Source organism: Balaenoptera acutorostrata, chromosome 3 (assembly GCF_949987535.1).
Source record: "Balaenoptera acutorostrata chromosome 3, mBalAcu1.1, whole genome shotgun sequence".
In the NCBI taxonomy this organism is placed as follows: Eukaryota; Metazoa; Chordata; class Mammalia; order Artiodactyla; family Balaenopteridae; genus Balaenoptera; species Balaenoptera acutorostrata.
The window spans coordinates 173,311,667-173,335,860 of record NC_080066.1 but is presented as its reverse complement, the minus strand read 5'-3'; the positions used below and the strand labels follow the sequence as shown (position 1 = coordinate 173,335,860).

The following is a 24,194-nucleotide window of genomic DNA, read 5'->3' as shown; positions in this document are numbered from 1 at the left end:
CCATACAGGTGAAAACCCATTTATAAATGATCTGAGTCTAGACTCTCACAGTCCCACGGGTGTCTTATTTCATATAAAAACACCATTTTCCCCCAAGCTTTTAATTCCCACTGAATTTTCTATGAAGACAAATCAGAGGAAGATTCATATTTTGTTTTTCAGGAACTGAGCATGATTCACCATTGCAGAAAACCACATCACTGGTAGTGATTCTGGCTGTAGAGTGGAATGGCCAATACAACAGGTGTGCAGGATAGGGAACTCTCCAACTGGTCCCACGTCTGATGGCATCACTGCCTCTTCTAGTGTAGTTATGCCAGAGCAGTCACATACTAAAAGAAACATTCTTTTCTTATAGTTTCCTTTTCTCCCCTCCATATTATAAAGCATTATTTTTTTTTTAACTTTTGTGGGTAGGTTCTATTAACTACAAACTTCACTTCAGGATAGAAAGAGGCACATCAAATATTTATATTATAAAAAGGAGAGTCTAATAGGTCTGAGAATTTTTGTCTTAAAGGGTCTACATTAGCCTTGCCTTTGGGTATTTGAGGATTCCAGTCTCACAAGTCCATCAACCTGGTGAAGCTGTAAGTTGACCTTGAAATAGGCTCTGTATGGCTGGTGGTAGTTTACCGGTCTGTCTCTCCTACTGGACTGAAAGTTCCTTGGTGGGAGGGGACCAGGTCTTAATCATCTCTGCCCCACCCCGCCCCCCCACCCCCCGCCGACAGCCTTGGGCTGGGGACCCAGGAGGCCTCCGTGGGATCCAGCCCTCCCTTCACATGAGGTGTTCAGTGCCTGTAGCAGCTGCATCCCGCAAAGAGCTGGATCTTACTGGGGCACTGCCTGGATTGAGATGCAAATTCTCATGGAGGAATTGCCCTCAGAGTCAGGGTTGCAGTGAGGTAGGAGATGGATGGGCCCCTGGGCCGGACAGCTGGTGTTTGCCAAGCAGAGTAAAACTGAAGCTTTGTTTTCCCCCAGACACTCCAAGGACGAAGTTATTGGCAGGAGCTGAGCTCTGCTGGAGTAAAGAGATAAATGACCACTCCTGAGGTCAAGGAAACCTCCCTTTCTGCACATGTGCAGGAAGGCTCCTTTGAGATCAAAAGGGAGGGGGACCCACCCCATACTAAGTGTGGACACGCGCCCACCGGCCTCTGCGCTGGAATCCATCTTAGCACAAAGCGGCGCGCGCCTGTTGGGGAGGGTTCTAGGGCAGGGCAGGTGTGGAAAAAGAAACCAGGTAATTGGCCCAAGGTAAACAAAGACCAGGAAGAACTGTCCTGTATAAGTGATTTGAATCACCACTTTACTGCACTCTCCTCATTAGGGAGGGTGCCCACACTCTTTCTCTCCAGGTGTGTATCTCTGCCTTGCTTCTGTCTTAAATAAACTGTTTCTCTGTGTGCTCTCCCACATGTTATGCTGTGTCTCTGATAATAAACTTTGTACCTGTTTTTGCCTCCTTGAGAAATTCATTTTTCAAATGGGGCAAGAGCCAAGGGAACTTTGCTTCTAGCCTCTAGTCCCTGGTGGTCTAGTGGCTAGGATTCCTGGTTTTTCACCCAGGCTGCCCAGGTTCAATTCCTGGGCAGGGAGCTGAGATCCTGCTTCAGGCCACCACTCGCTGCTGTCTCTCCGAGGTCAGCAGGAGCAGCTGGGGATTATGGGGAGCCTACCTCTCCATCTTGGCTTTTCCAGAAATGCCACCATCTCCAAGCGGGATGTTAATCAGTAACAGTCCCTCGGGGGATCACACTTTGGAATAGCAAATATTTGCTGCACGCTGCAAGCCCTAACCATCTGTCTTTGCCCTGAATGAAGGACCTTCCCAGGCACCTGGCAGCACCTCACTGGTAAGAGGCAGCGGATTAAAGGGAGGCCTTCACGGTGTCTGCCTAGTGAGGGCTGGGGAGAGAAGACCTTCTCGTCCTCTCTGAGCGGGTTCCAAGGGGAGGGTGTGGGAACCTAGGCAGTGCCGAGCCCTCATTCCTGGACTGGATAGGGTGCGGGTGGGAGGTAAGAGGCGTGTTGTAGACATAGGGGTCTTCCTCTGCAGGAGGCCAGAGGAAGAGGCTTCTTTTTTTTTTTTTAACATAAGGGATTCTTTTTTTAAATTTTTAAAAAATATTTATTTATTTGGTTGCACCGGATCTTAGTTGTGGCAGGCGGGCTCCTTAGTTATGGCATGAACTCTTAGTTGTGGCATGCACGTGGGATCTAGTTCCCTGACCAGGGATGGAACCCAGGCCCCTGCATCGGGAGCATGGAGTCTTAACCACTGCGCCACCAGGGAAGTCCCCAGGAAGAGGCTTTCAAGGCTTGAGATTTCACACCCACCACACTCACTGTGCAAGCCCCACACAACTCCCTGGCCTTCCCAGGGACCTGTCTTCCCAGGCAAGAGAGTCTCCCCTGCTTCCAGATCTGGGGGTAGAGTTGCTGCTCCAGGTCTATTCAAGGCTGAGAAGTGGTGGGTAAGTGGTTGATTTCTTACTGCTCGGGTTCTATTTAGGATGCTGCATCCTTGTGTCATCCTTAAACAAAATTAATGGCAGTTACGATTAAGCGAAGGTGAATTGATTCAGGAATAGCAGAGGAATTGCAATTCGGGACCAACAAACTATGGCAAACCATAGGCAAGTCCCAAAGAGACAAAGGCGAGGTTGGCTTTTATTAGGTTCAGGGAGGAAGCTGGGGAGGGTCGTTTTGAACCAAAGCTCACTGGAGGAGAATGGGAGTTCAGAGTCATGGTGGTTTCTTGTTGGCAGCAAGCGTGGGCAGTTTGCCGTTACTAAGGTGTGCGGAAAGCTTCCTTCTTCCTGATGATCATGAATATTGAGACGAGCGGGAATGCGTGAGAGTCCACCCTGCATGGCTTCCTGACTCCATTCTGAATCAGGTGTCCTCCATTCTTTTTCACTCATGGCATCCTCGGCTGCACCCTGGTGTTTGAGGGGATGCCCCCTGCACACAGATTCTGTACCGTTCTGTAGATGAACAAAGACCCTAGGGGATGCATGGGACTGCCGGGTAAGCAGCGGGCAGGGCCGCCCAGGGTACTCCTGGGCTACCACTCCAGACTGAAGGTGGAGCTTCAAGGAAAGACTTAGCAATCAGAAGGGGTGACATCTACTTGCTGTGCTGGGATCATTTCCTGATGGCTGTCAGAGACAGAAGTGATTCTGAATTCGGGAGTATCCTGCTGTGGGATTAATTTACAAAGGGGTGCTATATCCTGTGATATGATGAAGGCATGAACCTGGGTGCGTTTGGTACGTTCCAGGAGGTACTCACTCAGCACGTGCAGCGCTGGCGTGACCTCGTGAATGCAGGCTTGCCATTTGGAATCGGACAGAGTTTCCTAAACGCTGACAGTTAGAAAACAGCAGGAATATTTCACTGAGTAAGGTCGTGCCACTGCAGCTGTGGAAGGAATGAGGCCCCGGATTCTATGGCGCTCTTTAGCAAAAGCAAAGAGCAACGCACTGAGTCCTGGGGCCAGGGGTCACTTTGCAGCAGGCACAGGCGGGGACACAGCCCCCTGCGGCAGGGAGAAGAGGCCTGGGGACCTCACCCTGCCGCCGCATTTTGCTACAGGTGGCCTGAGAATGAGGGTCTCTGCTGACGGGAGCTCCCGTGAGGTCTGCGGCCTCGCCTGCCCCGCGCGCACTGGGCTGAGTGGTCCTGATGCCAACGAGACCCTCCTGGGGCAGTGGGTCCAGTGGGCAGAAGAGGGTGAGGGTGCGTCCTGGTGACCTTCCAGCCAGCCTCCGGGACACAGGCTTGGGGGTGCCAGCTGAGCACCAGGAGCCGTGTGTGGAGACAGGCAGGTGGCACAGCCCAGCGCACAGGGCTTTATTCAAGTGGAAACTGTACAGGCGCTCAGGAGCCAGGCTCGGTGCCCAAGGATGTGAGGGAGGCCAGAGCGGGGGCAGTGGTGGCGAGCGTGGCGTTTGGAGACCCACTGCCTGTGCTGGAAGGCTGGCCCCACTAGAATAGGCAGCCTCGGGGCAGTGAGAGGAGGACACACTTCACAGGTCACAGTGAGGATGAGATGAGACCGTCCAAGTGGAGCTTAGCCCAGGCTCGCGTGGTGTGAATCAGCCGGTTATCTGTTTCTGTGCTGGGGAGCTCCAGGGAGGGTGAAGGCAGGAACTCCTAAGAGCTCTGTAACTGGGCCCCAGGGCTGGGTGGAGTGCCGTAGGGGAGCCGCAGGGGGGATCCCACCACCGAATCAGGCAAACTCAGCACTTCCCCCTGCCCTGCCCTGATGGCCACTCAGACCCTCCAAGTCCCCAGGCAAACGTATCCCCCGGTCCAGGTCCCCGCCGCTCAGCTTGGACGGGCTGCCGTATCGTCTAGCAATCAACGGCAGTGAACGAAGCAGGCCAGTAAAAGTCCGGGAAGACCCCCTGACTCCGGCCGCTGCTCTGACCCGCACCCAGTGAGGCCGGGCACCCAGACCACCTCCTCTTCCATCCCCCTCTTCTTGGCTGCCTGCCGTCCCCCTGGAGGAAGTGGGATGACTGGGGAAAGCCGGGGGATACTAGGAGCTGCCCGAGGGCACGGCCCTGGATGGAAACCCGAGGCGGTTTCACCCTGTGAAATAATGCGCCCCCCACTCAGGTGACAAATGGGACCCCTACTTGCTCAGGGTGTCCCCGAGGCAGGGCTCGGGGAGCTAAGCCCCATCCCCCAGGGAGGAAGCGGGTCACTGGAGGAGCTGTACCAGGACACAGGGAGGACGTGCGTATCAGCCGTTAAAAATAATCTCTGCCCCCTTTTCTCCCGAGGAAGCCTTGTTGCCAAAGGGAAGCCTCTGGGGCCTCCACGCTGCCCAGATGCAGGCGATGCTGAGCTTCCTGCTGCCCTGCCTCCTGGCCCAGGTGTGGCTGGTACCCGGTTCCACCCCTGGTCCCCGCTCACCAGAGGCCCAGGCAGGACTGGAGACTGTGCCGACCCCCAGGGCCCAGACCGAGACCAGCGAGGGGGGGCGAGCCCTGCAGGAGGACGAGGGCCCCCCTTGGCTGACGGCCGACGGGCAGAAGCTCTCTGGGGAGACCTCCAACTTGGGGTTCAGCCTGCTTCGTAAGATCTCCATGAGGTACGACGGCAACGTGGTCTTCTCCCCTCTCGGCCTGGCCTGGGCCATGGTAGCCTTGACCCTGGGGGCCAGGGGACAGAGCAGAGCCCAGCTGGAGACGGGGCTCCGCCTGCAGGCCCTGAATCAGACCCTGCCCGCAGTGAACCAGACCCGGCCCCCGCGCCTGCCTGCCCTCTTCAAGCAGCTCCGAGAAAGCCTCTCCCACAACCCAGAGCTGGGCCTGACCCAGGGGAGTTTTGCCTTCATCCACCAGGACTTTGATGTCAAAGACACCTTCCTCAATTTCTCCAAGAGGTATTTCGATACGGAGTGTGTGACTATAAATTTTCGCAACGCCTCCCAGGCCAAAGGGCTCATGAATCATCACATTAACAAAGAGACTCAGGGGAAAATTCCCAAACTCTTTGATGAGATTAATCCTGACACCAAATTAATTCTTGTGGATTACATCTTGCTCAAAGGTACTTTGATAATGTTCTGCTCTCGGAGAGCCATGGCTCTCTTTGCCTGTCTCTTCCTTTCCTGCTGGGCCTGTGTATGATCGACGCCAAATGATCTCCTAGGAACATGTTGTTCTCAGGTTTTACAAACAGAGTGAAACATACATAGAACATGTAGGACATACCAGGCACAGTGCCAGACAATGTTTTCACTTGATGCCCCTGCCCTGGGGGCCCGGGTGCTTGCAGGGCTTAAGTTTTCTAAGCACATCTCTCCTCTGACATTCTGACACGGGGAACCCTCTGGGTCATTTTTTTTTTTTAAAGGCATATCATCTGAGAGATTTAGGGTTGCATCTTTGCTCCTTCACGCTCTACTTTTGTGACCTGTGGCAAGTGACAAAGTCCCTTGTCCTCGTATTCTCAATACAGAAAATGCAGACACTCCCACCTACTAGAGAGATGAACTGAGGCTCAGGGAGATCACATGATAAACGGCAGAGGCCAAACTCAGACGAGGGCCTCCTGACACGCTCATGCCAGGTCCTTTCCATCCTGCTTCTCTCGTGGAGGACTGGACTGGTGTGACCACAGTTGTAACAGGAAGGTGACACTAGGGGACTTGCAAAGTCCGGGAGGAGGACATGCTTCCAGTCAGCCGGGCCAGACAGACATCAGTGTGTAGTCATGGGCCCTCACCCTGGCAGCCTCCTCTGGGTCGCGTGGCTCTCTGTCAGCCAGGGGCCCCTGCCCTCAGAGCCTCACCGCGCACAGGATGGGCGGGAATGTCATCACTTTTGCCACAGTGGCCTCTGTTTGCACACGGTGTGCACTAGACAAAGTGGCGGTCAGCGGGCCCCTCCTGCAGACAGGGCTGGGGACAGGCCTGAAGTCTTCTCTAGGCTGGAGCTGACCAACCACAAAGGAGCAAGTGTAGAAGGAAGTGGGGCCTTTGGGTTCCAGCTGGAATGAGTGACTTTTGTTCACTCAAACAAAAGTTCACTCAAAACACTCAGTGTTTTGTCCAGAACAATGAGGGAACGAGGGGTCATTAGGAGGAATCTCCGTGCTTTTGTGTGTGATTCCAACAGGGCCTCTGGATGGATCCAGATTTTGCCAGCTGGGAAAGAAGCCGGCGAAAGGCTGATCTTTGGGGAATTTATTTTGGCCTCCTGAGCTGCGGTCTAAACAAACCTGATAAGGATGCCTTTCCTAGTTGGGCAGGAAGGGGGATAGGACACTGGCCCTTTATTACTTTAGCAAGAACGATGCTTTCGAGGAGGGTGGTTTCTGCAACGAAGTTTCTTTCTTATCTGTTCATTCAGGGAAGTGGCTGACCCCTTTTGACCCTGTCCTCACCGAGACAGACACTTTCTACCTGGACAAGTACAAGGCAGTCAAGGTGCCCATGATGTACCGGGCAGGCAAGTTTGCCTCCACTTTTGACAAGAATTTTCGTTGCCACGTCCTCAAACTGCCCTACCGAGGAAATGCCACCATGCTGGTGGTCCTCATGGGAAGGATAGGTGACCACCTGGCCCTTGAAGACTACTTGACCACAGATTTGGTGGACACGTGGCTCAGGAACATGAAAACCAGGTACAGCTCTCTCGTCACCCTACCCCAGCTCAGCCGTCCCCTCCCTACGGGCACCCACAATTTCGTTCTGTGCCCGTCCCAGCCCAGCCCGCTGCGGGCTCCCCGATGGCAGGGGCTGCGCTTGTCCCGTTTCCCCCTCTATCAGCATCTATCCCAGCGCCTGGCTCTTTCATTCACTCGGCCAGCCCTTATCAAGTTTCTCCCACATGCCAGGCACTGGGATGCATGCACGATGCCAGCCCTCGCGGAGCTCATGTTCTGGTGATGAGAGCACCAGCGGGGTGCAGGTGGGGGCCAGGGAAGGCCTGGCCAAGAAGGTAGCGGTAAGCAAACACTTAAGAGGAAGGAGGACTCTGAGGGTATGCTGGGGGAGAGAAAAGTTCCCACAGGCAGAAGTGGGGAAGTGCTGGGACGGGACTGTGCTTACGGGATTCAAGGAAGAGCGGGGCAGCCGGTGGGGCTCCAGCCGCTGGAGATGAGGTCGCAGAGGAGCCAGCAGCCGTCCCCCAGGACTGTACGTTCCTGGCCCCAGGAAAGACTTGGGCTTTTGCCAAGGGAGATGAGAAGCCACTGGAGCCAAGCAGAGGAGCAGTACGGTCTGTGCCGAGAAGAGACACTAGGCGTATGTGGGAGGAGCAAGGGGACCAGCCGGGAGGTCCGTGTATCCACCTAGGTCAGGATGCTTGGCAGGTGGTGGCAGCGGAAGTGAGGAGGAGCAGTGGGGTCCGGGATCCGTGACAAAGCCGGAGGTGACAGGATTGGCTAACACACTGGATGTGGGTGACAGAGAGAGAAAGAGGGGAATCAAAGGTGAAGGCAAAGCTTTTGGCCTTAGCAACGGGAAGGAAGGATTTGCCATTTACTGAAAGGGGAGACCGTAGGAGGAACACGCCGAGCGGTAAGTTCAAAAGTTCAGTCGGAAACATCTGGATCAGAAATACCTATTAGACATCCAGGCGGAGATGTCAGGAAGGTGGCTAGATCTGGGGTGCAGGGTGAGCTCCAGGCCGGGGAGTCAGCAGCACGAGACTGCATGAGACGACCGGGGGAGGGGGCCGTGTGCAGAGAGCAGGGTCGGAAGCACAGAGCAGGGTCGCAAATGCTTGTGGAATAAATTAATCCACCTACTGGGGTAGGAGGAAGGCAGCGCCAGTAAGGAGTCCACGGTGATGTCTCGTGAATCCTGTCACTCCAGCATTTGGCACAGAGACGAGTCCAGCTAAAGATCTTCAGTGTTCATTTTATCTTCATTCTTCTTCTTTTTCTTCAAATCCTTAGAGCCTAGCACAGGACTCAAACATAATAAGCCTTCAACAAATATTTGGGGGGATACAGTTATAAATCAGTCTCCAAGGCATGTCACGTCCTCAGTTATATTCCAGCCCGACAGCCTGGCCCAGCTCCGAGAGAGAGAGAGAGAGAGAGAGAGAGAGAGAGAGAGAGAGAGAGAGAGGTGGGGGGGATGAAGGGAGCAAAAGGAAACTACACGAGACATTGTTCTGGGTGCTTAACATATATTATTTCGTTTACTTCTCTGAAGAACATTGTGAAATTGGTATTGGTATTTCGGCTGTACTTCACAGATTAAGACATTGGAACTTCTTTAAGACTAATTTAGTACCAATTAGTAGTTTTCATTCTTTTTATTTTTGAGCCACAGAACTCATCTCTCTAAACAAAAAACTCCATTGTGTGTGAATATATATATTATATACGTATATATATATATATATATATATACATATAAAATAGATAATATCAGAGTTTCTCTGGCTAAAGATAGGTAGGGGGTTGAAAATTCCCTTCACTCCCCTCCCCTTGTCCATCCCCAGACTCCTAAGGTTCTCCTAAAATCCTGGGGGTCTCTGTAATCTGGGTATTGAAAACAGCCTGGAGTCTGCAGGACTGATGGCAGCAGCTATTTGGTTGGTTTGGGGTTTTTAAAACCCAGGGAAATGGATACAAAGTGTGGCATTCTTTGCTAAAGAGAATGCGAGTCATTGGCTGGGAGATAAAACTGGTTCCCTGAAGCTGAAGCTCTCTTCTCGGAGTCAGACCATTCGTTACAAAAGAACAGAACGAGCTCTAGTCAACTGAGGGAGACTTGTTAGTGGGAATAATCTTGAGGGAAGGTAAAAAGAAAGTGTGACGTTTTAGGGTTCAGACTCTATGGCTTTTGTCTACAGTTCACCATTATATGTACTTGTACCACAGAAAAATGGAAGTTTTCTTTCCAAAGTTCAAGTTAGACCAGAAGTATAAGATGCATGAGCTGCTTAAACAGATGGGAATCAGAAGAATCTTCTCACCCTGGGCTGACTTGAGTGATCTCTCAGTTACTGAAAGAAATCTTAAAGTATCCAAGGTAAGTCAGGATCTTCCACTGGGGCCCAAACCAACGAATATTTTTACATACCATTTAACGTTGATAAAAGGCCAAGTTGTAGTAGAAAACTAGATTAAAATTCCAAAAGAATTGAAACAGCACCCAAGTTGAATGTTTTAAGAATTTGGAGCTACTTTTTAAAACATCTGTTCAACTAATTTAATCTCTCTTATGTAGAGCTCTCTCTCTTCTCTCCCAGTGCTCAAGAAGAAATTTATCCCAAAACGGAACTGGTTCACAGATTCATTCAAAATTCCATGAAACTGCACCACTTTAAAGATGAAAGAAAGCCCCAGAGGTTATCTGGCTAACTTCCCGCCCCTTGTGGAAACCCCCTCTGAAATATCCCTACAAAACAGTAGGGACTGTTATCATTATCTCCTCTTATAATAATTATACAGGTCCGTCACTCACATCACATGAGGTTCCTGGACAAAAGGGCCTCGCAAACACAACAGGTGGCCTAAATACAGGCCACCAGAGTTCAGGAAGACTTCAGGGACCCAGGGACTTGCCCCAGGGACCACTTCAGAGCAGTACCAGGTGCTGGGAAGCTGCTACAGAAGACTAACCACAACCCTGCCCCTACCTAGCCTGCCAGAAGGAAGGTCAAAGTTCTCAGGGGTCCCAGGCGGCTTGAAAACCTTCCAGGAGGAACACCAGCTCGGCTCAAAAATCAGTAGCACAGAGTACATGCTAAATAAGTGTTTGTTCATTTGATGCATGTGTGCATGAACTGGCCAGCCACAGAGGCCCTGGGTCCCTGCCCAGAATGAATTTCACAATCGGTTCCTGGTGTCTCCTGGCATTTTGCGGGCTTCTAAGGCAGTCGCTGGGGCAAGCTCAGACCATTCCTCTCTGCGCAGATGAGCCCTGTACCACTAAATCCCGAGAGCACGGCCCCGTGGGTAGGACAATAACACAGAATGTCCAGGGGCTCAATTAATTCCCTCGTCTCCACTGGCACACGAACGGCCTTCCATGTATTTCCTTTTCCAGGTTTTACAAAGAGCGATGATTGAGGTGGATGAAGAAGGAACAGAGGCGGTGGCGGGAACCCTGTCGGAAATCACTGCTTATTCCATGCCTCCCATCATCAAAGTGGACCGGCCATTTCACTTCATCATCTATGAAGAAACTTCCAGAATCCTGCTATTTCTGGGCAGGGTGGTGAATCCGACTCTCCTGTGATTGATGACATGCGTGAGCCCTTAGAGCCACAGCGGACGCTGGATCTGAGGTGTCTGAACTTACACAGGACGCTGGCACTGGGTGTCGCGCCCTTGTCCTCAAATGCTAGTTTGAGCCGTCCTTAGATAAATCTGCGTATTAAATTCAAACTTATTTTAAGGAGATGTTTGTACAAGCTGTCTGGTATTTTAAGCCTGTTTCTAAGAGCCTTTGTTATTGACTAAAGACCATCTTGGTGTCTGGACTTAACACTATGGTAGATCAGAACTCTATTTCAAGACGAAGCCTTTGGGAAGAAGACAAGTACACATTCTCCATGGGTCGTGAGCTTCACTCTCTTTACTTCTCCCTGGTGCAAATTAGTGTTTTACTTTTAACCTACTATAGAATCATTTCTTGGTGACTAAAATTAGAAGAAAATAGCCGTGGTCAGTCCTGTTGCATTGAGGCTCCACCCACTCCGTGGAGCCGTTAACCGAGCCACAGATCATCCAGTTCAATACCTTCGTTTTACAAAGCAAAGAAATGGGAAACCGGAGGGAGGGCCGCAGTGTGGCTTTCGTGGGCCCCAGGCACTTTTGTCTCCATAGGTTCCTCCCTTCATAAAAATAAAAAAATATATATGTGTGTGTATAATAGAAATTATATTTTATGACTGCATTGGTATAAACGTGAATATATTCTGGGTTATATCTGTCTTTATACCAGTGCAGTCAAAGTATGGAACTTGCTTGTTGCAAGAAGTAAAACATCTTCATGGGCCCCTAAAAGTATCGTGGGCTTGAGGCACTGTGCCTACGGCATCTAATGGCTAAATCATGCAGGGCATCTCAGAGGAAGGAAAAAGTCACCCAGTGAAGCAATGGCAGAGTCAGAAGCCTGCCTCTCTTGACTCCAGTCCCCAAGCCCATTTCACTCTTCTTTCTGTCTACAACATCTGATGGGGTCCGCTTCAACAGGCAGCACGTGCTCACCTCTCAGTTACCCACTGTGGCTAAACGGAATATAAGCATGGACTTTGTCCCAAGGTTCAAAGAAAAACAGCAAACACTTTCTTAGCCAGTCATTTTCTGTTATAGAGACAAGAAGATATTTTAGGAGTAATTTCAGAGAATCGTGAATAGAGTTAACTAATCTTGGAATGTCAACTATGTTGACTAACGGCCTAATTGGATTTTTATCTGTTTGCTATCCAATTTAAATATACTTAAAATTAATGCACTGATTAGTCATCTTATTACAATAAGTCAGAGTTACGTAAATAGTGCTTAATGTGAATAGGTAATAATAATAAGCAGCAGTCTAGAGACTAACTCTTCATCATTCTAAAACCTGGACATGAGTTTATTCCTGTATTCCCTTCCAAGGGCACTAACTGACATTGGTAAGCCAGGCAACTCTAGGGCCTAGAAAGAAACAGAAATAGATGACTAACTTCAGTTGGCATTCTTAAGTGAGTTGTTAGTATTCAACTAATGAGGTTCATTTATGGAAAAATAGAAGAAAGAGAAATAAAAGAGGGCTCAAATTACCCATTTTTAAGAGATGAAATCTAAAAAAGAAAGCCTTTGAGAACACAATACCCTCTGAAATAAATATGGCCAAACCCAGTTATAAAAAAGGTTCATTATTATCAAAGGATTCATAGAACATACATATCAAACTCTCCCCTAATCTCTGCACATATTTGCACAAAACAATAATGGCATAACAATGATATCTGACATTACTCTTTAAGGTAGAAAATGGCCCTATTCTCTATAAAAAATTAATATTTCCCCACATATGCTTGAAGAAGCTCCAAGGACACTAGGTTTTAGATTTTCTAAATATATATGCATGGTGAAAAAATGCAGACCAATGAAAAATGTACTTGATCTTACAAAAAAATTCAAGGTTTCAACTGAGGGGGAAAATTCTGAGCATTGTAACAATGCTTCACTATATTTAAGTGTCAGGTTTTAAAAACTGTTCCTACACACACACACACACACACACACACACTCACTCACTCTCTCTCTCTCTCACTCTCTCACACACATGCTATATAACAACTGAGAACAGATTACTGACTTAATCGAATTCATTTTATCTTTGCTGTAAAACCACTAGGGTCAAGCTAAAGAGACTGTTCCATTTCAATTCAAATATTTCACATATGTCCACTAACTGCAGGCAAAATGGACTTACTCCTCCAGAATAAGGTGTCTTTATAAAGCTCAGGAAATCAAGTAATGGAAATGACTTTTAAATGTGTATGAGGTTATGGAAGAAAAGCTCTATATGCTCCTCTCTATTAAGTAAAATCTTTTTTTGCCCTCTCCATTTCTGCCAGTAAAGTTGATTCTACAGGTCTATTTTTTTGCTTATAATGCTAACTAGTGAAATTTTGGAACATGTCCTTAAAACTGCAAGTTTCCATAATTAACAGATAGAGATGTCCCTATTTCTCTGCAGCTACAGATGGAGGGAGATCTTTCCTTGTCACACAACTGGTTTAAAGGAACTATTTGATAAGTTGTTAAACTAAGAACTTTTATAAGAGTATCAGTCTTGTTTCCAGTGTAAATCAAGATATATGTGGATATTCATAACTGTCACCAATTTGTTTTTTACTCTGTTTTTACATACCTGTCCTTGGAAGTATAGTTTTAATAAATATTTCAACGACTTTAGAAATTATCATGTTCTGTGGAAAAAAAAGAAAACCTCCAAACATAACTGATTGACTGTCTTAATTGATAATTTAGTGCCTAAGACTGCAGCTGACTTCTGTAGATTTCTGAGCTCTATAAGCAGTAGTGACTTTTCTCTGTCAAATTGTTTTCCTCTTCTCCCGCATGCATGGTGGAAAATAAAAAGTTCCTAACTCTGCTAAATTTATTTTTGAACAAATAAACTGAAATTCTCCAGTTTTTTAAGTAACAGAGTCAATGTGGACTATGAATCGAAGTACTAGAAAAACTGACGTTGTTCTGAGGTCCATTACACACCCCCAATACTCTCTCCTAGATCATAATGTATTCAGTTCCACGTTAGTGATGTTAGCAGGAGACATCACTAAAATAGTTAAATGAAATCCACAAAGAATGCATGAATTAACCAGTACTGTCAAGCTTCTCATACCTACTCAATTTTTAATTACTGACAAAATGAATGGTTGAACAATTCCATTTACCTGATTGTCCTTAAATGAAAGATATTAAGAATCACTAAAAATAGCCAAAAAAGAGGCCATATGTAAGGAAAGGGGGAAACAAACAGCATGAAAGCCTCACACTGAGTAGCTGTCCCCTGGGTAATTTATAGTTGATGTCTGTGGGCTTTTCTTGTTCATTACTTAAGAATGAACTGTCTTTAATTACAGAATAAAAACTGCAGGAAAGTATTTAAAACTTTTTTCACAAACACAGGTATCTCATTAACCTATGTTTTATTTTGAGTAAATTCATTATTCATTATTTCACATTATAAAAAGTAACCACACACATATGCATTCACAAATTAGATCATCTTTATCATACATCAGTATATTTTAAAAAAACAAATATTTTCTAATATCAATATAGTTATATGCTGATTGCATTTTGAAATAGAGAAGCTGACAATAGCTTCATACAGTATATCTCAAGAACTGACATTTTTAAAATTAAGAACTGAATATATTCCACAGGCAAATGTTGATGGAAATATTAGCATTAGTACAAATATATGCTGTTGACATAGCTTAAGCATGATAGCTTGGAATAACAGCTGATTCAAACTAGAGTCATCATTTTTAATTCAGTAAGGACAAATACAATCTAAAATGTAAACAAAGTATTTATAAAATAAATTCTTCTAGGAAATAAAGAAAATCATCAATCTGTTATTTTTAAGGTAGTTGTAGCTAAAAGTTATCAGAAATCTTTGTAGAATTTTCATTGCCAAATTTTATTTTAGGAATGTCCAGGTACAACATCTTGTCACCACAATCGTAGGACTGATATAATTTCGGACAGCTGTTTGTACCCTGTTTCAGTGTGACTTTTCAACTGGGCTTGGAGATTTGTGAGAAAATGCAGTGTCATTCTTACTCCCAAGTCCCCCTCCAAGTGATTATCTAGGCAGGGCAATTTCAGTTGATTTGGACCTTTCAATTTGTAAATGCTAAACTCTAGAACAATTAAATAGATGGTTTCCTGCACAAATAAATGCAGACTTATCTCTTTTGTAGCAGTAGTTAAAGCACATACCTAAAGTTGTTTTTCATTACACTTCACTATAACATTGGAATTCTGTAACCACATTATTATTCAAGAAATATATATTATACCTCCTAGGGAATATAATTTCAAACATGGAACGTTTAACAACATCAGCTGCCATTATGTATCTCTCTCTTTCCCATTCATTAAAAAAGAAAAAAAAAAAAAAAAGCCCGAGCCATTGCTTTAGCTTTTGTCCATCGATCACATTATCTCCAGTTGTCTTTGCTTTGCCTCCTTCAAGCAGATGATCTAAGGATTGGATTTTCTGGATTTTCTTTGTCAAAAGGAGGAAAGAAAGAGAGAAGAATGAAAGAGAGAAGAGAGAGAGAAGAAGGAGAAGGAAAGAAGAAAAAAAAGAAAACAAAACATGAAAAATTTTATCCATATAATGCTTACAAAGAAATAGATATAATCTACTTTGAATAAACCTAATATATGAGAACTGTGAATTACATATTAAAGATCACTTGGAATAACCTTTACTAAATCCTATGTGCATCTAACATAGCATTCAATTCAATTCATACTTTTCCTACGTTTTTCACTTTCTATAACCATAACAGAAATTAATACAGCCTAAAAATATATCAATTGTCTGGCCTTGAAAGACATAAGATATGATGCATTCCATACTTCCTTTAAGACACTGATATTCCTAAATACCAGATGTGTCATCTCTATGATACTGTAAAGCTGGAGAATGTATTGCATAGAATTTTTTTGAGCAGCAAAAACTGAGATAATTAATAGTTTCTGAAATCACTTCATAGGCTTATTTTAAGAAAAAAAGGATAGATTTTCATTTGGATATGGCATGGCACTGAATGGTGGATAATACTCCACAGAAACATGACCAGTGTAGATATCAATCACCTATTTCAGTTATGTGGCGGTGTGCATTCATGAGAAAGTCCAAATTAGAACCACGTAACATGGAGAGAGAGTTGTGGACTTGCAGATTCAGTTAAACATTAATAAAGCAGCTGTGATACCAATATTCCTCCTTCTTCAGAATATTCGGAAAAGAAGAAACAAACTTCATGTGACTTGTTAGCAGAGTGTTTGTTTCTAGATTCATTTTTTAAAACAATCAATTATAGATATAACTGATTATGATTATTTACATAATTATGTATATAAATATTGAGCAAGAGAAAATACAGTCAATAAAAAGGAAAAACATACTCAACGAAAAGCAGATAAAGATAGTAATCTGAAATAAAGGAGAGCTAGTATAAATATATTAGGCTTCAATGGTCTTTACTTATTAAAAAATGCCTATTGCATTTAGAAAGATAAGTTGAAAAGAGAATGAATTGCATTCTGATGTTATTAAACGTGTGCTTCAATAGAAGAATTCCAGGGCAATCATTTGACAGGAAGAGGGTCAAGGGTGATCGAGAGGAAGGATTTCAGGATGCCAGAATGGAAGGCGCCTCAGAGGATGAACTGTGAGCCTTGCCCTGTCATTTCGCGGGCACACCGAGGACCAGAGTGCTCGCCGGAACTGCCACGGGAACCAGGGCATGAGGCTCCAGCTCCGCGCTCTCCATAGACCATTACCCCGTCCTGCCTCTATTCTGAGACTTTAAATGGAACTCCCACAGTCTAATCATTAGAGCAATAATTGTATGGCTAAGAGATTCTCTGTAAATAGAAGTATCTTCTGTATTAATACTACTAACCTGTACTATCAATATTATATTTTCTATTTACTATTACTTTTTTCTGCTATGTAGTCCTACTCTTTCCTTGAGCTCTATTCAATAAATGTATTTCTGAGTTTTGAATGAATTTTGAATACATCTATATTTGTATACACCAATGACCAATTAAAATTTTTGAACAAATTATAATACAGTTCAGTTCCTCAATGGGACTCCAGTGTGGAGTTTCTGCAAAAAGATGCAAATCAGAAACTTTATTAGAAAATATTCATGAATTAAGTGAAATATGTTTAAAAGAAAATCTGAATCCTGTTTAAATTCTCTTCTAATCAGAAGATTCACGTGTCCCATATGAAAGAGGAAACGTGTAACTATAGTTTGGCAATTTTGGATGAATCACTTCTACCTGGATATGACCTCTCGTTATGGAGTTTTTTTTGGCACTACCCTCTTAAATGTTTAACCTAAAAGAAACAAAGGCTTCGACAATTCAAACAAGATACAAATGGTGCATAAAAAGGAGCCACAAGGGGAAAAGGAGGATAGAGGCCCTTTACGACCTTTATAACTTTAAGGAACAAATGTTGTCTGTAGAATCTCTAGCTTATTGGACCCACAGCTCTGGATTATATGCTGCAGTAATATTTCTTAAGTGGTATCAGTTACACCCATCCCTCTGAGCACTGGGTGATTAAATGCTGTGTACTTCAGCTAGTTGTTTAAAGGAATGCAATTATACTCAGTGTCTTCTCAGAGCTAAATTTCCTGAATGCAAATATTTCACAGAAAAATAAACAGATCTCAGATATTAGTGGGAACCATTTAAAGTTTCTTGTCAACTCCCTAAGGTTACAATGTCTTTGCCATATACGAATTATCTTATATAAAGTATCTAACGTAACAGTGATAATAATAATCCCTTTTAATTGATGACATTGCCTCATTACAGACATCTTCTATTCTTTGGAAAGTATTTAAGTGGGAAGGAAAGTCCACTGAGAAAAAGAACAGAATAAAACACTTAGCAGTACATCACTGGATTACTTACAAGGCAGCCTTCCGTGGTTGTGTATCTTTACTTCCACTGCTCTTGGGATCACCTGAGTTGCCTGTCCCTCGGGAGGTGCTGGGCAGGGGAGTATTAGAGGAAAAGGAACTGGGAGCACTAGTGGCATTACGCGTCCGGAATGAATCATCTGAAAGTAATACGTGTACAGTCAGCCAGATGGAATCTACTTAGAGAGATGTGCACCTTAGAGAAGGTTAATGATAACTGACTTTGTTTCCCTTCTTTTAAAGTCAACTTTATTAAGGTATAATTTATACACAATAAATTGCACAAATTTAAGGTTTTGACATTTGCATACACCCATGAAGCCATCACCACAATCAAGAGTGAACACATCCATCACTGGATGTTTGCTCCGCCTCCTTGTCATCCCTCCCTCCACCCCCCTCCCCCAATCCAGGCAACCACGGACCTGCCTCCTGTCACTACAGATTAGTTTGCATTTTATAGAATATTGTATAAATGGAATCAGACAGTATGTATGCTTTTTTGGTCTGGCTTCTTACATGCAGCATAATTATGCTGCGATTCATTCACATCAATACTTCATCCTTTTTATTGCTGACTGCTATTCCCATTGCACAGACATGCCAAAATTTGTCTATCCATTCTCCTATTGACAGACATTATGATTTTTTTCCAAAAAATTTGTAATCTATTACAAATAAAGCTGCTATGGACAATTGTGTGCAAGTCTGTGTATGGACATATGTTTTAATTTCTCTTCAGTAAAAGTCTTGGAATGGAACTGCTGAATCACATAGTAAGTGTATATTTAACTTCATAAGAAACTGCCAAACTGCTGTCCAAAGTGATTATACCATTTTGCATTTCCAACAGCAACATATGAGAGTCCTGGAAAGTTACTCCACATCCTCACACACACTTGATATTGTGAGTCTTTTTAGTCATTCTAGTGGGTGTGAAGTGGTATCTCCTTGTGTGTGTGTGTGTGGGGGGGTGTTTCTCATTGCTTTAATTTGCATTTCTTAATGGTTACTGATCTTAAGCATCTTCTTACTTACTTATTTGTGTATCTTCTTTCATGAAGTGCATGTTCAAATTTTTTCCCATTTCAAAATCAGTTGCCTGATTTGTTTTAAAGATCTCTGTATATTCTTTTTTTTTTTTTTTTTATAAATTTATTTATTTATTTTTGGCTGTGTTGGGTCTTCGTTTCTGTGCGAGGGCTCTCTCTAGTTGCGGCAAGTGGGGGCCACACTTCATCGCGGTGCGCGGGCCTCTCACTATCACGGCCTCTCTTGTTGCGGAGCACAGGCTCCAGACGCACAGGTTCAGTAGTTGTGGCTCACGGGCCCAGTTGCTCCGTGGCATGTGGGATCTTCCCAGACCAGGGCTCGAACCTGTGTCCCCTGCATTGGCAGGCAGATTCTCAACGACTGCGCCACCAGGGAAGCCCCTCTGTATATTCTTAAAACTAAAAATAGAACTACCATATGATTCTGCAATCCCACTCCTGGGCATATATCTAGAGAAAACCATAATTCAAAAAGATACAGGCACCCTAATGTTCATTGCAGCACTATTTACAATAGCCAAGACATGGAAGCAACCTAAATGTCCATCAACAGAGGAACGGATAAAGAAGATGTGGTGGAATATAGAACATTACTCAGCCATAAAAAAAGAATAAAATAATGCCATTCGCAGCAACATGGATGGACCTAGAGATTATCATAATAAGTGAAGTAAGCCAGACAGAGAAAGATAAATATCATATGATATTGCTTATATGTGGAATCTAAAAAAAAGAAAAAAAAGATACAAATGAACTTATTTCCAAAGTAGAGACTCGCAGACACAGAAAACTAACTTATGGTTACCAAAGGGGAAAGGCGGGAAAAGGGGGGGAGGGATAAATTAGGAGGTTGGGATTAACATATACACCCTGCTATATAAATAATAAAATAGATAACCAACAAGGAACTACTGTATAGCATAGGGAACTATACTCAGTATTTTGTAATAACCTATAAGGAAAGAGGACCTGAGGAAGAATATATGTATAACCGAATCGTTGTGCTGTGCACCTGAAACTAACACCATATTGTAAATTAACTATACTTCAACTTAAAAAAAAAAAAAGATCTTTGTATATTCTGGATACAAGTCCTTTGTCAGGTATATGTAACATGAATATTTTCTCCCAATCTGTGTCCTGCCTTTCATTTTTTTAATGCTCTATTTCAAAGTGCTAAAACTTTAAATTTTTATGAAGTCCAATATGTTAATTTTTTTCTTTATGGTTTGGAAAAACTTTTGTCAATTCCAAAATCACAAAGACTCCCTTCTATATTTTCTTCAGAAATGTCAGAGTTTTAGCTTTTATGCTTAAGTTTAGAAGACATTTTGAGTTAATTTTGTGTACAGTTGTGAGATAAGAATTGAGGTTCAGTTCTTTGGGTTTTTTACGGATATCCAACTGTTCTAGTATCATTTAAAAAAATACAATCACATCACCTTTGTTGAAACTCAGCTGACTATGTATGTCAGGGCAGGACACACAGTCTTGAGTACTGAAGCTTTAGTAGTAAATGATGAAATCAGGTAATTGACATTCTCTAACTTAATTTTTTCCAAGATACTCAGTTCTATGAACTTGAATACACAGTAAATTTCAAAAAGACTGTCAAACTTTTTATCAGGATTGCACTGAATCTCTGGCTCAATTTAAAATGAATTGACATCATAACAATATTCAGTTTTCTAATCCATAAACATGGTACAGCTTTCCATTTATTTATGTCTTCTCTAATTTCTTTCAGCAACATTTTGGAAGTTCTGAGTGTGCATTTAGCACACATTTTGTTAAATTTATCCCTGAGCATTTAAAAATCTTTGAAGTTATTTTAAATGTTATCTTTAAATAGACAATTTTTTGAAGTATTAGATTTACAGAAAAATTGAGAAGAGAGTATAAAGAATTCCCACCTACCTCTTTCACCAAGTTCCCCTATTATTAACCCCTTACATTTACATAGTATACTTGGTACAATTAGTGAGCCAGTGGTGACACATCATTATTAACAAAAATCCACAGTGTGTTTGGATTCTGTCAGTCTCACCCAATGTCTGTTTCTGTCTCAGGATCCCATCCAGGGCACCACAGTACACTTACTTGTGAGGTCTCCTTAGGCTCTCCTTGGCTGGGACAGTTTCTTAGCCTTTCCTTGCTTTTGATGACCTTAACAGTTTTTAGGGGTACTGGTCAAGTATTTTGTAGGATGTGCCTCTACTGGAATTTGTCTGATGCTTTTCTCACAATTAGACTAGGGTTCCGGGTTTGAGGGAGGATGAGACAAGGTAAAGTAGCATCTTCATCACATCATGTCAAGGAGGAACACTGTGACAAATTTTTTCTCGTTATATGTGTTTTATTTATACTTCATGACAGATCACTAGAAATGGGATTTTTTGAGGCATAGACTATTTTTTAAAACTAGGATTCTTGACGAACTTGACCAAACTGCTTCCAAAGGGTTCCACTAATTTTCATACCCACCAAAAATGGATACATTGCAATGTGTTTCCCTGAATCCTCACTAGAATTCCCTTTACATTTCCCCCAGTCTGTGGTACCCACATAGCTTTGGAATGCTGCAGTTGATGATGGATGGATTCACCTTAAGTAAAAAGCATCAATTAGATCTTCCGCTCTACACTTGACCTTACCTTTATTTTATTTAACACTACTCCCCCTCCACCCTCTCCGTGCTCCAGCCAAACAGCCTGCTGTTGCTGCCTGAAGACACAACAGTCAGCTTTTGCTTCTGACAGGTCCTCTGCATGGGACAGTATTCCATACCCATCTCTGCCTGTCAAAATCCTAGCGTACTTTAAGGTTCACCCCAAATGATAATCATCCTGAAGCCCGTCTTAAGCCTCAAAAGTAAATAAAATCTCTTCTCTCTGTGAACACTTAATACATTTGTTAAGAGACATTTTGCTCCCATTTTCTCTTTGTAGATCAGATATGTAATTGTATAGTGACTTTTTCCTCAGTCTGTAATTCATTAAGTAATAAATAATAAGTAATAAGCACATTTTTCTAATCAAGAAACCTAGGAGATATTTCATTCAACCTATTCCCTCTCCCCAAAATAATACCGAAATTTTAAGATAGAATACTTTTCAAATATTTTAATAAATAATTTACCCTTATGAGAGACATGCTTTTATTTAAGGCTTTGGATGTTAAGTTTTAGAATCTGCATATCATACACAAGCCTACCTTGTTTTATTGCTCTTCACTTTACTGCAGATAGAACAGAAAACGCGTTTTTTTATAAATTGAAGGTTTGTGGCAACACTGCACCCAGCAAGTCTAACAGCACCATTTTTCCAACAGCATTTGCTCGCTTCTTGTCTTCGTGTCAGATTTTGATAATTCTTACAATATTTCCAACTGTTTCATTATTATTATATTTATGGTGGTCTGTGATCAGTGATCTTTGATGTTACTATTGCAATTGTCTTGGGGCACCATGAACCACACTCACATAAGACGGCAAACTTGGGCTCCCCTGGTGGTGCAGTGGTTAAGAATCTGCCTGCCAGGTTCGAGCCCTGGTCCAGGAAGATCCCACATGCCGCGGAGCAACTAAGCCCGTGCACCACAGCTACTGAGCCTGTGCTCTAGAGCCTGTGAGCCACAACTACTGAAGCCCGCATGTCACAACTACTGAAGCCCATGTGCCACAACTACTGAAGCCCGCGTGCCTAGAGCCCGTGCTCCACAAGAGAAGCCACCGCAATAAGCCTGCACACTGCAACGAAGAGTAGCCCCCGCTCACTGCAACTAAAGAAAGCCCACACAGCAAGGAAGACCCAACGCAGCCATAAATAAATAAATAAAAATAAAGTTCCCTTTAAAAAAAAAAAAACACTTGTCAAAAAAAAAAAAAGACGGCAAACTTAATCAATTTATGTTGTGTCTGTTCTGATTGCTCCACTTACTGGCCATTCCCCCATCTCTCTCCTCCTCAGGCCTCCCTGTTCCCTGAGACACAACAATATTGTGCCCAATAAAGGCCATACCTCCTTGTTATGTGTTGTCTATGGCTGCTTTTACTCTGTCACCAGAGTTGAGCAATTGTGACAGAAACCAATTGGCCAACAGAGCCCAAAATATTTATCATGTGGCCCTTTACCCCTGGTATAAACTTTCAAATACATAATATTGTAACTGTTTAGCAGCATATGATCCACAGTGAAGCCCTGTTGTTTTTAACTTCCTTAAAAATTATAGCAAAAACTTTTAGTCTATGCCTCATTAGGTCCTCAGACCATGGTAAAACCTATCTTATTTTGTCCTTTTCCTCTTTTGCAAATATTGAACTCTGACTCTTGACACAGTGAAAACAAAATAGTATTGTTAAGCATCTTCTTAATTGCTAGGGAAAAGTTTAATTTCTTTGCTATTTGATAAAGATATAAATTTAGGGAAACTGTATCTAGAAATAAAGAAATGGGTCATTTAAGGAAAATCATATTTTATTAAATTTAACAATTTTTTGAAGAGCTCAGATTTCTACTTACCAGTTAGTGAAATCACAGAAGTCTTTGTTAACCCTGAGACAGAAGGTGTATATGCTGCTGTAGAACTTTTACTAGAAAACAACATGATTTAGTTAAAATACAAGAATATGTTTCTTTCAATCCCAGTCATCTAGCACTAGGTCTTTCCTAATCTTTTTTTTAATGCTTTCCTCTACTCCTTATGAAACATGCTTGCTATTTTTATTTCTCATTTATTTTTTACATTCCATGCCTCACAATAATTACTTTGTCTTTAACTTAAAATCATTTCCTTAAACTTCTGCTACATCAAAATAACAGGTTTTCTATTGATGCTCAGCCAAAACAGGAAATATGGATAAAATTTTCCTGGAAATAACTTATCTTTAGTTCTAATCTCTTTTGTCCATCTGGAGATCACCTTATTGGCTAAGAACTTTAGAAGGATCTACCAATAATGTCCAAAAACATAGCTGAAAATCTAGAATAAGCTTTTTATTTAATCTTTTATAAAAAGATAAAAATAATAAAAGAAAAACATTTTTCCCATGTTATTTTTTTTGATAAATAGTTTTGAAGACATTTATGTTCCCTTAAAATTACTTTGTTTGCCACTTGATATACAGCTGTTATATACTATATGTGTACAATATATATAAAATTCATGGTCATTTAATTTATGCTGATTCTCCCCTAATCTTAACTGTTTATAATTTTGTGTTCTGGGCCAAAAGGGAGACTACACATTCATCTACCATCAGGAGAACTCTGTTGTCACCACTTTACCACAGAAACAGGCCAGTGGCTTCTTTACGGACAGAAACAACACTAGCAGCAAACGGGTGTCCACATCCATTTAGTAAATGGGGCACGTTCATACCCATTTAGAAGTTGTGTGGCATAGGTGATATAGCATAAACAGTACACGAACTCCATGATGT

The 24,194-nt window shown here is 43.2% G+C and overlaps 2 protein-coding genes across 4 annotated transcripts in view; one reads left to right on the top strand and one right to left on the bottom strand.

The window, feature by feature from the left end:
- The first annotated feature begins 1,817 nt into the window (after positions 1–1,817).
- On the top strand, positions 1,818–13,650 carry SERPINA10 (serpin family A member 10). 3 transcript variants are annotated; one of them, XM_007178911.2, is made up of 5 exons: positions 1,818–1,862; positions 4,803–5,574; positions 6,879–7,152; positions 9,367–9,517; positions 10,538–13,650. In XM_007178911.2, exons 2-5 carry the CDS (start codon positions 4,851–4,853, stop codon positions 10,727–10,729), a joined length of 1,341 nt encoding a protein of 446 aa, XP_007178973.2. In that variant the 5' UTR covers positions 1,818–1,862; positions 4,803–4,850; the 3' UTR covers positions 10,730–13,650. The 3 variants fall into 3 exon arrangements, with proteins under 3 accessions (XP_007178973.2, XP_028021421.2, XP_007178974.2); XM_028165620.2 differs by having other exon boundaries at positions 1,820–1,862; positions 4,807–5,574; XM_007178912.2 differs by lacking the exon at positions 1,818–1,862 and adding an exon at positions 2,392–2,483 and having other exon boundaries at positions 4,807–5,574.
- A 1,455-nt stretch (positions 13,651–15,105) lies between these two features.
- The window catches only part of PPP4R4 (protein phosphatase 4 regulatory subunit 4), a 104,248-nt gene continuing 95,159 nt past the window's right edge, over positions 15,106–24,194 (bottom strand). Inside the window, exons 22-24 of the mRNA XM_057544440.1 lie at positions 23,275–23,345; positions 17,695–17,842; positions 15,106–15,253 (exon numbers count right to left, since the gene is read on the bottom strand). Coding sequence (XP_057400423.1) covers positions 15,229–15,253; positions 17,695–17,842; positions 23,275–23,345 — 244 coding nt within the window. The 3' untranslated portion in view covers positions 15,106–15,228. The remainder of the gene's footprint in view (positions 15,254–17,694; positions 17,843–23,274; positions 23,346–24,194) is intronic.

What these genes read in the sequence shown, in the direction of transcription:
- SERPINA10 (XM_007178911.2), top strand. Translation starts at nt 4,851, where the DNA reads ATGCAGGCGATGCTGAGCTTCCTGCTGCCCTGCCTCCTGGCCCAGGTG. An exon ending in CTCAGGAACATGAAAACCAG is followed by an intron (nt 7,153 to 9,366) that starts GTACAGCTCTCT and finishes CTTGTACCACAG; the next exon opens with AAAAATGGAAGTTTTCTTTC. An exon ending in GAAATCTTAAAGTATCCAAG is followed by an intron (nt 9,518 to 10,537) that starts GTAAGTCAGGAT and finishes TTCCTTTTCCAG; the next exon opens with GTTTTACAAAGAGCGATGAT.